Consider the following 16,617-nt stretch of genomic DNA (forward strand, 5'->3'; position numbering starts at 1 on the left):
TCCCACCCCACTTCAGGGGAAGGATACTGCAAAATCTCCATTCCCATCCCACTTCAGGAGAAGGATACTGCAAAATCCCCATTCCCTCCCCACTCGGGGGCCAGCCAGAAGTGGTATTTGCCAGTTCTCTGAACTACTCAAAATTTCCGCTACCGGTTTTCCAGAACCTGCTGGATTTCACCCCTGAATGAGTCTAAACTTCGAAATCTGGCAAGGCTGGATTCCATTTGCGGGTGTTTGTTGATTGCGCCTGCTCTCCATTCAGGAAATAAGGTAAGGCGGAATGTGCTTCTCCGAGGGGCATTACGGTAGCTGAGCTCCCGTCTCGGCGGCTAGCTCCTCCGCATTGTGTTTCCTATCCCGGGCAGGTAGGGGAGGCTGGGAAGAGGAGCCGCGTCGTTGGGGGCCTTGGGGGGGTGGGAGGCAGCCCCTCTAGGGAAGAAGAAGAAGAAGAAGGCAGGCGGACTTTGCTGTTTGCTGCTGCAATCCCGGGACGGGGCAGATCTCGCCTGGCGACCTGGCGCTGCTCCCTCAGCTCCCTGGAACTTTTGCCAGGCATTGGCGCTGCCTGCTCGGATGACGCGGCCAACTCATCCCGGGTTGAATCCCGGCCGCTTCCAGCACCCCTAGAAGGAAGGAGGAACCCAAGGACGGCGACGGGGAGGAAGGAAAGGTCCGGGTTACACCCGGCAAAAAGCACCGCTGGAAGGGGAGAAGCCCCGCTTGTGATGAGGAGCCCGCAGGGAGACTTCGGAGCCGAGAGATCGGCCGAGGCCCTCGGAGAGGCTCCGATTTATAAGGGTGCTGCCTGCGGAACTCCCGCCCACACGCCCCGAGCTTCTGGGAGGGACTCTCTGCCAGGCCGAGCCTTCAGCTCAAAAGCCCAGCTGGAAGGTTGGGGAAAGGAGCGCCCGCTTCCAGCTGCCGAGACAGATCCAGCCTCTCGCTTTACCGCCCCTTTCCCGGGAGATGGAGGTTCCGGGCAGCGGCGCTGAGCTCCCCCTGCCTCCGGACCTGAAGGATTTGGAGATGAAACTCGGGCAGAAACCTCCGGACGGGCTGATCCGATGGCTGCGGGGGGACCCCACGGCTCACCTGCTTCGGAACAGCCCGAACCGGGGGCCGCGCCACGGGCTGGGGGAGAAGATCAAGGCTCTGAAGCTGGAACTGGTGAGTCACGAGAAAAAACCCCTCCACACTCTTTCCGCGCGGAAATATAGGATGCCCCCTTTGCACCCCCCTTTCCCCCCCCCCTTTTTTTTGTTGCTTCTGGAAGGGAGAAAAGGCAAAGATCTCCCTCCTCATTCATTCCCCTTTGCTTTCCATTCCAAACAGCGCCGTGGCCTTCCTGTGCTAGGAACAGCTGATTTGGCATAAAGAATCCCTCACTATGAATGGGTGGATTTTGGCTTCTGTTAGACAAGTAGGTCCTTTGAGTTTTCTTTCCCAATCTACCACAAATGCCTTGCTTTTTAGATGAAGCAAACTGAGCCCCATTGGCTGGGCGACAGATTTTTGTTGTTGAGTGAATTTGGGATTTTCCTCCAGACACCTTCCCCTGATGGGCCCTGCTGAACCTGATCATTAATGCCCAGCCTGGAGCCTTTAGCTCTGCTCTCTTGTCTTTTACTTGTCGGTTCCCAGAACAAACTTCTCAGTCCAGTTTGCCTACCTTTCTATAGGCTAGCAATTTATTGGATGCCTCCCTATTTCCCAGTTCCTAATCCCAAACACTGCCTCTCCATCCCCATCTGATGGTGGGCAACTCTAACAAACATTTGTCCCATTTGTTTCAGCTCAGCTTCCTTTCCAGCATTCAAAATCAAATTAATCATCAGATTTTGGATATGACAGGCACTTCCACTCTTGGCTGGAAATGAAGAATTCTTCAGTGCTAGATGCTTGCTCTATGATGTTATTGATTACTTATGTTAGTATAGCTTTAAAAGTTCACTCTGTTCTCTAGTCTCAATCTATACTGTTTAATGCTTAATCCATTATATATCTGATTGTGAGGCTACCATTTCCCAGCCCAGCCCACTTCAAATACCAGATTGAAATTGAAATATGTGGTGCCCAATTTCAGATGCTAGAGACATTTGACCAAGTCTGGTTTCAAAGTTAAGAAGGTGTGTCTCTGAAAATCTGCACAGTTCTAGTGATGCAGTTGGCTTTTCAATGGGATTCTGCAAAATATCCCATTGAAGTAATAAGGGATCAGATCTTCTCTTCAGTTTAATGGGCACCTACGCGTGCACAGACATATGCACATGCAAATACACACAAACAAAGTATTACATACTTGGTGTTCTTGATTAGCCCAATTCAAATAAAAGCATGAAAATGGATCGACTGGACCTAAGGAACATTCAGTTTGCTTGAAGTAATTATAAAATGATTTTAGCATGTCCAGCTTGAATTTATTTGGCACCTGGAACTAAACGGGCACTAGGTAAGATCCAATCCAGTTCAATTCTAGGTAGCTTCATGCCTGCATCCATATCTTGTCCTTTAAGATTTTTTCCTCAGTTGTAAAACAACTCTGAATATGGAAATAGTTTGTTATTCTGTTTGAGATTTTTTAAACTTCTCAGGTTAGTCTATTGCCCTGATTGCCTTTCATCTGAGTACTAATCAAGTCCAAACCTGCTTAACTGTTTTGAGGATCAGCTAAGCAGGGTAGCAGCTCAAGTTATTATGATGATGATTGTTTTTAATCATGCAAATTGCATCATGGCAGATTTATTATAATTGAACCTTAGGGCAAGGGAGATTCAAATAGGAGAATGTATACATTTCTTAGAGCCAGTTTGGTGTAGTGGTTGAGGCATCAAGTTAGAAATCTTGAGGTTATGAGTTCTAGTCCATCATTAGGCAGACAATGGCAAACCACTTCTGGTAATCCTTGGCAAGAAAACTTCAAGGACTTGTCCAGGGTGGCTCCAAGAATTGGTCATGGAAAGGGAAAAAAAATACATTTATTAATTTGTTTTATTACCAGCCACAGTCAAATGATTCTCAGAGGCTTACAGGTTCATCTATTACATACAAATATCCATAATATAACATTATTAGCAAACATTAACTTTGAAAAAATGCATCTGTAGTAAAATAATTTTTAAAAATAATAGCCACAAAACAGTTATACACGTTTCTCTTTTTTATTTTCATTTCACTGCTTCTACTTTTAACATGTAAGCCATCCAGAGGTGTTTGGAAGTTGAGCAAGCTCTAAATCCAATGAAATCAATAATTTAAATAACTTTGCAGTGTGTCATCCAAGTGTGATTTACATTGCAGCCCATTTATATGAGAGTAAATCCCTCTGAACTTGGATTTATTTATTTCTGAGTCAATATATACAGGATCGTGTTGTTAATCTATTGAGATATCCATAAAAATGGAAAATATTAATTTAGGAACCAAATATCCCAATCAGCATTGTAATAAGCAGCTGGGCCTCAACACTAATCGAATCCCCATTTTTAAAACGATCTTTCATATGAAACTTGGCATTTAAGTATTACTTTTCCATCTCAACACAAAATAGAGAATGAGAGAAAATGATTTTGTCCCAAGATTGTTTCTCCAGGCAGAAAACAGAATGCAATGTAACAGGCCTCCCTTCTCCACATACAAGGCTGGCTGTTTGCCTGAGGGAGACATCTGCTCCCCAGCATGAAAATACTCATAAGTTTTCTTAGCAAGAGAGTGTTGTTTTGATTTTTCAAACTGAGGGTATTTTCATCCATCATACAATTTGTTTCCATCACGAACTTCTTCATTTACGAGGATGCTGAGAAACGTGGAAGGAAAACAGTTGGGATGGATTAAGTTACAGGCTGCACTGCCATAAATGGCTGATTTAGGAGATTGATTTTCACGTGGTGAATCAGACTGTTTTCACTGTTTGCATGTACATGCAAAAACAGAACCACATGTCCTAGGATTGCCAGCAGAGCAAGTCTAACTTGATTGCCTCCAATTACTTGATCTGGCGCAAAGTTCTATGTCCATCTTGGAGCCAAGCAGGTAGTCCTCAACTTACAACAGTTCATTTAGCAACCGTTTAAAGTTACAACATCACTGAAAAAAGAGACATGGCCGTTTTTCAACTTAAAACCGTTGCAGCATCCCTGTGGTCACATGATCAAAATTTGGATGCTTGCCAACGGACTCATATTTATGACGGTTGTGGTATCCAGGGGTGATGGGATCACCTTTTGCGACCTTCTGACAAGCAAAGTCAATGGGGAAACCAGTTTCACTTAACAACCGTGTTACTAATTTACCAACTGCAGTGATTTACTTAACAACTGTGGCAAGAAAAGTCATAAAATGAGTCAAAGTTCACTTAACAAATATTTTCACTTAGCAACACTTATTGGGCTTTCACTTATTGGGCTCAGTTGAGATTTGGGCTCAATTATAATTGAGAATTATAATTCTCAATCTGAGAATTATATCTTAATTATAAATCCAGGAAAGGTAGTTTTATTACTGGATATTGTCGTCAAAATGATTTAGGCAAAAGTAGCATTGAACTGCTCCTTCCTGGGAAGGCCTTTATTTCCTGGGAGGTCGCTTTCCTACTGAGGCTGGTACAGTTAATTCTCCCTGACCCTCTGGCTTTCAAAAGGTGCCTTCTTAACCAAGATGTAAAGGAGAAGAATTAAGAAAAACTCCTACTTCCCGCTCCAGCCAGTGTGAGCTGGCCATGCATGCTTTTTCCAAAGTTTGTGCCCCTGATGTGCTAGAATAGAGTGTGAGCTCTCTAAATGCCAGCCAGCATGGCCAACAGATAAAATGTCAAAATGTAACTTGAGGTGAGGGTAATTCATCCTGTTGGATATCACTTTGCAGCAACTGATACAGAGAAGTATGTGTAATGTGTTTTGAAGTTCTTCTTATCTGGTTTGGGACACTTGCTCCATGCCTCAGCACGTAGTTGTTCCTGCTAATCTGGTCTGTACTTGGAAGTCCAGTTATTATTTGGGAAATATCAGAGCTTCAGGCTAGACTGGGAAGCTGAAAAACACCCTTGAAGGAAACATTGGCACACCATTTCCATATTGTTTCCAAGACAATTTCATGGATGAACATTACTCAAAGATTGTATCTTTTTTCTGAGTAAAAATGTCCTAGAAAATATATTCAGTGAAATACACGAGGAAGCTTTTCTGAGGGTGGCATCTAGATTTCAAAATCCCTTTCTGAAAGCTTTTTGAAAGTTCGTGAAACAGATCTTTATCTTTGGTGGGAATACATTTGATCTGGATTGAAAATTGTTGCATCGTTTCATTTAATGTTTAACTTTCTCTATGCTTTTAATTGGCATTTTCTTTTGGTTGTATTCTGTAATTTTCTGCTGCTCTTCTGAATCGTTTATTATCAAAGTAAATTTAATTCACTGGTTTGGTGTTTTGTTTGTTAGCTACCTACTGGTTTACATGCTTTAAATGCAATGTTATGTGATGAAACTAAATAAACACAGAGTAAAGTACTAGGATTATAATTCTTAAGTGACTAAAAGAACTATTTGTAACTTAAGCAAGCCTGGGCTAGAAGAAAATAAAATCATAGGATCATTTTCATGAACTTTGTTGTGGGAATGGGATTCTTTGTAGGGTCTATAATTTAAATTTTCTGGGTCAGATGTGTAGAAAACAAAATGTAAAGATCCATGGCCCATTTTATTAACTGCATTCAGTCAAGCTTTCTTTATCATCCCTCTTTTCATTGGAGAGTGCTGTAATTCAGTATGGATATTCTTTTGATTGATGTCTGGGCAGCCTTGGCACATAAATCTCAAATAATCACTATACTATTGGAATTCTTTAGCATCGTTTTAGTTCAAAAGTATGACTGCAATGTGCACAATATGCCCATCAAGGTAGAGATTATTTACTATATTCTGAGGAAGTAATTAAATTATAATGAAAACTTTTGAGAGTCTAATCAGGAAGGTCCTGAGGGACTTTAAAAGAATCATGTAATGCACTGTAATACAGTGCACTCTATCTATAGCTGCAATATTAGCTCCAACATAGAGTTAAAATGTTAGACCGGTATTTCTCAACCTCAGCAAATTAAGGTACATGGAATTCTGGGAATTGAAGTCCATGCATCTTAAAGTTGCTGAGGTTGAGAAACCATGTATTAGATAAAGACCAGAGATTTGGGCTAATTTTTACGGCTTTCCCCTCTACTTTTCTCCTGTTTTGGAGAAAATGGGAGGAGAAAATGTAATTGTGATCACAAAGTACAAAGGATTTGTAATTGAATTTTAACATTCATATGCCATCCTTTACAGTAAAACCAAGTTTTTCCAGAAGGATTGTTGTGATACATAATAACCACAAGATTAAAAGAGAAACCCTCAGAGTAATAATTCAAATGCACAAAAAGTGACACATTAATTAATGTAGAATAAAAGCATCAGCCAGAAGATTTAAAAATGTCTATGCGGTAGATATATTTATAAATTACAAAGGCCTGGGAGAATAAAAATCATTTTGCCTGAGACTGAACAGACAATACAATCAGTGTGTAAGGCATCTTTCACTGGAGGGAGTCAAGGGTCCATCTATCTATTTTAACACTTATTTATTAATAGATTTATAGGTAGTCCTCAACCTACCACCACAGTTGAGCCCAAAATTTCTGATGCTAAGCAAGACACTGGTTAATGAGTTGACAACTTTTCTTGCCACAGTTGTTAAGTGAATCACTGGTGGGTTAAAAATACAGTTGTTAAATGAACCTCGCTTTCCCATTGACTTTGCCTGTTTTAAAAAAAAAATCACGAAAGATGATCACATGACCCCATGCAACCGTCAAAAATACATACCAGTTGCCAAGTTTCTGAATTTTGATCACATAACCACGGGAGTGCTGCAATACTCATAAGCGTGAAAAATGGTCATAAGTCACTTTTTTCAGTACTGTTCCCACTCTGAACAGTCACTAAATGAATGGATTTGTAGGTCGAGGATTATCTGTATATCTGACCTTTATTTTGTGCAGTTTATATAATGCTCTGCTTCCTGTTTTCCTCTCAGCAACAAGGCAAGTTGCAGGCTGTGAGACAGGGACTAGTCCAAAATCATCCAACTGGCTTTCATGCCTTGATAGGACTAAAACTTTGTTTTCTAGGCCAGCACTTTAACTATTAGCTCTATTACTGAAGAGACCCATTTCAAATCAGTAGCTGCATCTCCCATTGGAAAGATCCTTATTATTGTAGCAAATCTTCTTCATCTGGGATGCGTAGGCTGTGGATAAGGCACCTATTCTTTATAAGGCTGCTTAATATCGATGGATGGCTGCTTAATATGGATAAGCATTAATAAGTAATGGATGGAAACTAATCAAAGAGAGAAGCAACCTAGAAATAAGGAGAAATTTCCTGACAGAACAATTAATCAGTGGAACAACTTGCCTCCAGAAGTTGTGAATGCTCCAACACTGGACATTTTTAGGAAGAGATTGGACAACCATTTGTCTGCAATGGTATAGAGTTTCCTGCCTGAGTAGTGGGTTGGACTAGAAGACCTCCAAGGTCCCTTCCAACTTTCCTATTCCTATTCCTATTCCTATTCCTATTCCTATTCCTATTCCTATTCCTATTCCTATTCCTATTCCTCTCTACTCTACTCTATTCTACTCTACTCTACTCTACTCTACTCATACGTTCCTTGTCGTATGAGTACCCTTCCATAAATTCTTGATATTTAAGGCTGAAATAATACATATTTAAAAATAAAGCCTTTTTGCTTTGAAAACAAATTTAACCCTATAAAAAGGAACCATTGAAAAAGTCAGCAGCTGTCCAATGAAATGAATCCTGTGATTCATTCTTGAAGCATTCTATAGAGTTAATCTCATTTCCAAAGTGGGAGTATTTTCAGAGGAATTTGCGTTCCTCATTAACCTGAGGTGGATTTATGAGCATGGTTAATCAACCACACCTCACTCTTAATGAGTCATCTTCCTACTTTGCCTTTCCAGATGTTTTGCACTATAATTCACAGGAACCTCAGGTAATATGACCTACAGTTGGATATATTGGATGTGTTTTTGACTGGGTATCTGTTCTAGCTGATGTACCATTAAAATATATTGCTAAGTTTATAAGGTTTAGATAGGCATATTGACATTACCAACAAATGTAGGTGCTGTTGGCACTGTATTTTCTTTGAATTTTTTATCAATAAAGAGCTTGTTTTGAAAGCTACAAATAACAATTAAAATGGAATTCAGAGTCTTTCCTCTTCCCTTCCCTCCAAGTTATCCATCCAGTTTCAGATAAAACAATTCATTCCATTCTTTGGGAATTGCTGCAACATGTTAGTCACAGCTCTTGAACAAACACCAGGTGTTTGCTTTTGTTCAAAAATAGGACTATAGCATATAGCCTTGTGCAACTGGATTCATGTCCTATTTGTTCTCAAGTCTTTTCCTGATGTTTTGAAAGGGCTTTTGGACAAATATTTCCGTAGATACAATTCCTCCATTTGTTCATTCTACTTTCTAAGGTCAAATTGCCCAACTAAAATGTAGAGATTATTAATTGTGAATACTAATCTGCTACTTTGAAATATTCAATTCAAAGACAACTATGGAGAATTATCAAAGGAAAATAAGTGTAAATCAGTTCCTTTAAAAACACAGCGAGGACCATTCCACTTCAATAAAACCAGGTCAAGATCCTGGATAGAATCTGATTCTTCCCATTCCTTCCTTTATATTAACAAATGGTGTTGAATTAGTTGCTTTGGTTTCAAGATAAAGAAGTGGCAAATGCAGAATATATCAAGCTGGAATTATTTTCACATTACAATCACTATCCCAAAGATTGTTTCTCAAGTGGCAACTGGACTTTCTTGTTTTTCTCTTCTCATCCAAGAAACTTGAAGCAAAATGTCTTCAAAGAAAAAACCAGAAAATCCAGTTGCCTCTTGAAAAAGCACTCTTTGAGACAACGGATAACTGAGAATCTCCATAGACAATTACAATCATTATTGGAAATACTAATGTGAGATGATTGTAAACAGCCATATTTTGCATGTGATAAATTGTCATTTAGGTCAAAAATTCTATAAACATAATGTTTATAGGTAAAGATCCCTCTATATCATGCTTTGCTGGAATAATCTATGAAGCCACCCTCAACCTGTGTCTTCTAGTGTTCCCGCTTTCCATGGGTTGCTCTTCACCTGTAGGCAAAGACATTCCTTTTGGTTAATTTTTAAGCATGTATTTTTGGAACTGTTCCCCTCTGTCCATGGTGCTCACATCTGTCATCTGCTAGTTCAACATTATCTAGTCCAGCTGGAATCATTTACCAATACTGTTTTCTTTGAATCATGGCTAATAAATCAAGCTTCTCTAAACAAGTTTTGTGCTAGCTTTTCAAGAACTTTGCCTCTCTTCTGCCCTTTGTGACTGCATCTCCTATTCTTGCAGGGCAACATTCAAGAGTAAACAGACCGAACACTTTGGCAGCTCCAATTTGCTTGACGTTGATTCATATAGCCAAGCAGCTGTTTCACAATCAAATAATGTTGGATTATTCTCTTTGTTAGGGAGCTGTTTGCCATTGCTACTCGGTACATACAAACTTTAAATCTTTACCATGTCACTGCTCAGCACAGAAGCTTGTAGTAATTGGGGGAAATGCCAGATTCTGAAAAATAAACCGGTAGAGACAGATGGTGTCTTTCATAGGGTTTTATATCCTAGGGCCTTATATGGCTAGTTGTATTAATGAATTTGCCTGTGGAGGTAAAATTGCAAGAAGACCTAATGGCAAATCCAGTAGTAAAAAAGATTAAAACATAACATTTTTAATGCCTTCTCCTTGTTGATTCATTGATTCAGCCTTTCCCAGCTTGGTGCCTCTACAAGTGTTGGTGCTTCCAAAATTTGTCCTTAGTTTACATTTTTTTACTGTACTAGAGTGGATAGAAGCAGGGGTGAAATGCTCCCAGTTCAGACTGGATCGCCCGATCCGGTAGCGATAGTGGCAGGTGGTTTGGAGAACCAATAGCAAAAATCCCTGCCCCCCCCCACATGCCCAGCTGAGCCGCGCAATCATCAGAGGCTTTTTTTTTTACTTTTAAAAGCATTTTTTTCTACAACCTCTTCGGCCAAAAAAATGCTTTTAAAAGTAAAAAAAAAGCCTCTGATGATCGCGCAGCTCAGCTGGGATTGTCAGAGGCTTTTAAAAGCATTTTTTCTAAAACCTCTTCGGCCAAAGAGATTGTAGAAAAAAAAATGCCTTGAGTTGCCTGATCGTCAAAGGTTTTTAAAAGCGTTTTTATCTGCAACCTCTTAAGGTTGTAGAAAAAATGCTTTTAAAAGTAAAAAAGAAAAAAAAGTTGGCCACGCCCACCCAGTCACATTACACCCCCCCATCAAGCCACGCCCCCAGAACCGGTAGTAACAAATTTTACATTTCACCACTGGATAGAAGTCTGGAATTCCTTCTATTTTGCCACATGTGATAGACATTTCCAAACTAGTGTTGGATTTTAATTGGGCATCAATTAAAACACAGCATATCTGGTAGCATCTAATGGGAAAATTGGAGTTTTCATCCTAAATTTCCCAGAAGATTACAAAACCCAAGTGCAATGGTCCAAACATATTACATTATAAATCATACAAGAACATTTACATTAGAATAGGATGTACATTATCCCAGTGCCAATTACTAGGTGGTAGTAGAAAATCTGCTGATTTCATGTCCCTACTGGACAATTTATCATGAGGATGGAATTTTCCATATCATCAGTGAGTATACTTTTGATTTTGAAGATAATGTATTTTCATGGCTTATGGCTTGACCACACATACTGTAGTTTTTAAATATTTCAAAGTTCAAAATATTTATGCATAATTTAGTAGTTGTGCAATTCCATAATGGTAAATGTTTAGGGCTTTTTTTTTTCAGGGAATGAGGAAATAAATTCTAGTTTTGCTCAAGAGAAGACCTATTAGTCTTCTATATAGTTTCGCATTTATGCACATGACAGCCACTATCAATTTATTCTATTATTCTTTCTCCCATTATTCAACATTTTGTGGAAATATATATCACTGACATCAGGATTGGGGAACTTTTTCAATCCTTGGGAATACAGGTAGTCCTGACTTATGATCATAATTGAGCCCAAAATTTATGTTGCCAAGTGAGAAATTTGTTAAGTGAGTTTTGCCCCATTTTATGACTTTTCTTGCCACAGTTGTTAAGTGAATAACTGCAGTTGTTAAGTTAGGAACACATTTGTTAAGTGAATCTGGTTTCCCCATTGACTTTGCTTGTCAGGTCACAAAAGGGGATCACATTACTGTGGGATACTGCAAGCGCCATAACTATGAACCAATTGTCAAGCATCTGTATGTAAATCACATGACCATGGAAATGCTATAATGGTCATATGTGTGAAAAAGGTAATAAGTCACTTTTTTTCAGTGCTGTTGTAGCTTTGAATGATCACTAAATGAACTGTTATAAATTTAAGTCAAGGATTACCTGTATTAAGCAGTTTATTTTAGCAATGGCCAAGACTACCAACAGATTCTTCCTTTTTCTCTCATTGACACACAATCCTTTCCATTTCAACTCAGTGGGAGTATTCATGTGTATTGGCGAAGTATCATTAATATGTTGCCTTAGAATGGGTGTGATATTGTTTGGCATATGAAAACATCCTGAGCCCACTTAGATGTGAAAAATTGTTCCTTAGATACATTTGTAGTTGGTGTGCTTTGCATTGAGAAATATTGAGAAATATTGGGCCTTTAACTATTATAATAGTCTACAGAATGGGTGCCAAATTTGCCACGTCACATTACCGTCACATGACGTTTCGTGACTTTTTCCCATTCGTGGAACTGGGATGGGCGTGGCCTGCATGTAATGTATCTGGCCCGTGGGCCGCCAGTTTGATACCCCTGATCTACAGTAATTCCAATTTACCTTGAAGATCTTCCATCCAGCATATGATCTGATTATATCTTCTTCTTTCATCCACAGGCCTATCTAAGAGCAATAGATATCAAGATCCTCCATCAACTGGTAGCTGTGAATGATGGAATAGAAGCTGTCAAGTGGTTTCTTGAGGAAAAAGGGATGCTGACCAGCCACTGTAGCAGCCTTACCAGCAGTCAGTACAGCTTGGTAGAAAGTCAAGATACATCCCGACGAGGCAGCTGGAATAGTCTTCAGGATCCCAATGACAAACTGGATAGTATATCTATTGGTAGTTATTTGGACACACTAGCTGATGATATGGATGAATATGGACAAAGTTCTTCTGTGGAACCCATAATGTCACCTACCTTAGGTAGACCTCTGGGCAGAAGTGAATTAGAAAGATCGAAGGCAGATCTAGAGAGAGTCTTTCTTGCAAAGATGGACAAAGAGCAAGACAAAAGCAAAACGTATCCTGAATGGGCCTCTAGTTTAGTTAAGAGCCAAAGTTTTAACAAGCCAAGTGCACCGGTCCAACTGTCACCACCAATGGCTAATGGAATCTTGGGTAGACAAGTCCCTAAACTAGTACAGAGCCTTGAGGAGAAATTTACCTCTGCAGCTGCTGAGCAACCAAGCAAAGAGAGTGTAGCAGTAAAGGCCTCCAGGAAGAGCAAAATTGATTCAGAAAATTGCAAGCTCGATAACAGGAAGCACCTGGAATATGATGGCCAATGGCAGTGGGCTGAGTCTCAAGAAGATGTGACATTTTTGTAGCATCCATGACTGGCTGTTTGGATTAACATAAAGAGATTCCAGACTATATGCACTAGTCTTTTTGCACCTTGGACTGCAAGCTGTGCTCTCATTGTCTGAATGTCTTTTGGTTAGACCAGACATATTTGCTGATGGACAGAACATAAGTACATTAGCCATATGGCATTCGTCTTCTAAGATCTTAAGCCTTTCCCAAGAACGAGGGCATATAAAAATACTGTACACCTTTATTTGAAAGCCTTTGGCCTACCAATGCTGCACTTTTGTGCCACAGTTCTAGTTTCTATGTGAGTGGAGGTGGGTGTAGACTCATAAGCTGGACTTTCAGCTTTTGGCAAAGCTGTTCACTTGAGTAACACTCAATCCTACTGCATGTAACTAATACTCCCCTAGGAATAACTGATTTTTTTTTTTAATGAAAGAAGCCAGAGAAAATCTTTGATACTATAATCCTTTTAATCCATGTTCTTATTGTTATTATTATTATTAATGTCATAGGAAATACTGCTTCTTCATTTGCTTGATATTTGAGTTACCTCTTAGGTTTAGGAAAGGAATGTAGAAATTCTGCAGAGAAGCCCTCACATCCATTTACTACACTCAACCAAACTGAATATGTCCTTCATTCTGGTAACCATGAGAACCAGCCTTCCACCTGAACCTGAAGCTGAGCAAAATAGTGGGGGAGTCTGTTGGCTTAATGAATCTTGAAAATCCTTGAAGGGCCGAGGCTTAAGCATTGTGCTGCACTTTTAAATGACTGCAAGTAACACAAAAGTGCAGCAAATATATGGGGATAAGGGATAACCTCTCACACACTTTTCCGTTAGGCTTGAGAAATAACTGAGATTTTTGTGGTATACTTTGGAGGCAAATTAGGTGCTTTGGGTAAGCCTTTGCCTCTTAAATTGGAAGCCGGGATGGAAAAAGGAATCACTGGTGACCTTGCATTAGACTATAAAAGTGCCCTGACTGGTTGTTTCCATAATATCGGCAAACCAACATTCATGGGACCCAAGCCAAAACAGCTGTATGTGCATTCAAATTTTGAGTTTCAATGTCATAGTTTTAAATGGCAGCTCTAGACTGGCTTTAAATATATATATATAAATAAATTTATAACGAACTGAGGTATAATAATCTCATTTTGCTCAATATATCTCTCCCCAGGTTAAAGTCATAGCTCCGGAAAAAGGTAATAGAATTGCTGGGTGAAATTCCCTCATTGGAAGCTCATATTATTTTGCTCTGTTTCTCAGTCAGACTTTCTGCCCCATAAAAAAGATACCAGAGGGAGTAGGAAAACATGGAAGGTTTATGCATAACTTTCCTTTCTTAATAAATTCCAGTGAATTTGTTGTGATTTTGTAATAAAATATTCATCTGGAAGCAATCTTTGTTAGGATTACAAGGTAATTCTAATTTTGATGGAGATAATATTGCTTGCGTGTGATGGATTAACAAGATTATACAGACCATGTTTCATCTCTTTTCTTATGTGTCCATGTGTGTATGTTGAGGGGGGGGAGGGGAAATCAAGTTTTTTTTATTTATTTACTTAGAATTAAGACTCGGTCCAGGAGAATACTGAAAAAGTCTTAAAATGTGTGCCTTTTATATCAGTTTATCGCAGATCAGAAGAAGGTAAATGAGGAAAATACAATACAAAGAATATTGTGGCTCAAGAAACAGTTGCTCCACTTTCTTTTAATTGGCCCATAAAATACAATGAATTTATGATACACTAAGTGACTAACGGCCATGCTATAAACTTTGTTCACAATTAAAGTTGCAATTAAAGTGTTTAGGGAAGGGAAGATCAGGAAAGAAAGCAATGCTCACTAGAACAGTAATGAGGAGTCACATGCTGTGGTTTTAAATACTTCCAGTTCCACCCAAAGATGCTTTTTCAGGAGACAACTGGATTTTCTTGTTTTTTCTTTTGAAGACGTTTTGATTCTCACCCAAAAAGCTTCTTCCGCTCTGACTGAATGGTGGAATGGAAGGATTTATATTCCTGACAGACAGCTGGTCATTTGTATTTTTTTATAGAGTCCTTGAGGCCACTTGGAGATTTATCTGTGTCCTCAGCAGAGGTGAAATGCTCCCGGTTCGGACTGGATCGCCTGATCTGGTAGCGATGGTGGCGGGTGGTTCAGAGAACCGGTAGCAAAAATCCCTGCCCTCCCTATGCCCAGCTGAGCTGCACAATCATCAGAAGCTTTTTTTTTTTACTTTTAAAAGCATTTTTTCTTCAGCCGAAAAAATGCTTTTAAAAGTAAAAAAAACCCAAAGCCTCTGATGATTGTGCGGCTCAGCTGGGATCGTCAGAGCCTTTTGAAAGCATTTTTTCTATAACCTCTGAAGAGGTTGTAAAAAAATGCTTTTAAAAGGCTCTGACGATCCCAGCTGAATTGCCTGATCGCCAGACGCTTTTTTTTCTTTTAAAAGCAAAAAAAAAAAATTGCTTTTAAAAGAAAAAAGTCTCTGACAATCAGGCAACTCAGCTGGGATCGTCAGAGCCTTTGAAAAGCATTTTTTTTACAACCTCTTCGGCCGAAGAGGTTGTAGAAAAAATGCTTTTAAAAGAAAAAAGAAAGTTGCCCATGCCCACCCAGTCACATTACCCCCCACCCCACCAAGCCACACCCACAGAACCGGTAGCAACAAATTTTACATTTCACCACTGGTCCTCAGGGTCACTTGAGTGTTGCAAATGGGTGTGGAGCCTTCTTGGCTGCAGGATGCTTTCTGCCCTGTGCCCCTTCACTGTTGAAGATGGGCACAGGCTGTTGTGGATGAGTCTGTGCTGATTACATCTCAAACTGAGATTCCACCTCACCCAAAGCTATTACAGGATTTAGGTTGTTTAAAAATTATTCAACCTTTTTTCAAGCTAGAAACATCCTTTGTGAATGTGCAGTTTACATCTAATCTGATCCTGTTCTCTGCCTTTTCTATACATTCCTTTTCTGAGTTGTTCTACACAGCAATGGCTTGATGTCAGCTAAGTAACTTCGTTGGAAATTTGTGTCATGAGCAGTGCAAAAATGGCTGCCATAGGATGCCATACCGCTAAATGGAGCACAAATATCTCCAGAGCAGAAGAAAATAAAAACCTCAATGATTTAAGCAAGAGAATGATAAACATGATGAAGGGAAAGACAAAAGAATTTACATTTTCAAGGTAGTATATTAAGAAGAAAGAACTGAAGGAAAAGAATATAACCATGTTATATGGGAACAGAACATCAGTTGTGCTGAACTGTCTCAAATCATAGCATGCAGCTTTCTGGGAACAGTGCATGTTTTGTGTTTTGGAAGCATAACAATGCTGATCTATTTTCCCTTTTTTAGAAAAAAATGTCCACATGATAGCATTAAATGCAGAATATTTCACTATTTTAGCCCAGGGAAAATTCTCCATTTGCATCGAACATGAAACAATAAAATTTGTAATTGATGTAGCTCTTTCTTAGGTGTGTAAAAAAATTACTTTCCCTTTGTTGCTGCAGAAATAATCTTTTTTGAGATTTATCCTTTAAAAATCACATATGAAAGAGAGAGGGGGGGGGGGTGAGTGTTTGGGCATAATGAAAATAATATCAGACAAAAACTTCCAATCTTAATGTCTGCTATTTTATACATACATGATCAGTGGCAGCCTGAAAACACTTTAGTCTGAAAATACTAATGGAATTATATGGCATTTCTTTTTCCTTTTGGTGCAAAATGTCATAAAAGGTAAATTGATGCTGTGTTGAATTTTCATGAACTTCCATTTTCATTGCAAACGTTCTTGCCATGTGGGATACAAAATATTTATTAATAAAGGCTGAACTTTAAATCTTGTGCACTTT

At 39.4% G+C, this 16,617-nt stretch overlaps 1 protein-coding gene across 2 annotated transcripts; it reads left to right on the forward strand.

The window, feature by feature from the left end:
• The first annotated feature begins 164 nt into the window (after positions 1–164).
• Positions 165–16,604, forward strand: LURAP1 (leucine rich adaptor protein 1). Of its 2 annotated transcripts, XM_034414998.3 has the most exons (3): positions 346–1,170; positions 1,336–1,423; positions 12,044–16,604. In XM_034414998.3, the coding sequence occupies exons 2-3, from the start codon at positions 1,391–1,393 to the stop codon at positions 12,755–12,757; spliced, it is 747 nt and encodes a 248-aa protein (XP_034270889.2). In that variant the 5' UTR covers positions 346–1,170; positions 1,336–1,390; the 3' UTR covers positions 12,758–16,604. The 2 variants fall into 2 exon arrangements, with proteins under 2 accessions (XP_034270888.1, XP_034270889.2); XM_034414997.3 differs by lacking the exon at positions 1,336–1,423 and having other exon boundaries at positions 165–1,170.
• Positions 16,605–16,617: the final 13 nt, after the last annotated feature.

Source organism: Pantherophis guttatus, chromosome 3 (assembly GCF_059756535.1).
Source record: "Pantherophis guttatus breed Tessera chromosome 3, ASM5975653v1, whole genome shotgun sequence".
NCBI lineage: Eukaryota > Metazoa > Chordata > Lepidosauria > Squamata > Colubridae > Pantherophis > Pantherophis guttatus.

What these genes read in the sequence shown, in the direction of transcription:
- LURAP1 (XM_034414997.3), top strand. Translation starts at nt 970, where the DNA reads ATGGAGGTTCCGGGCAGCGGCGCTGAGCTCCCCCTGCCTCCGGACCTG. An exon ending in AGGCTCTGAAGCTGGAACTG is followed by an intron (nt 1,171 to 12,043) that starts GTGAGTCACGAG and finishes TTTCATCCACAG; the next exon opens with GCCTATCTAAGAGCAATAGA.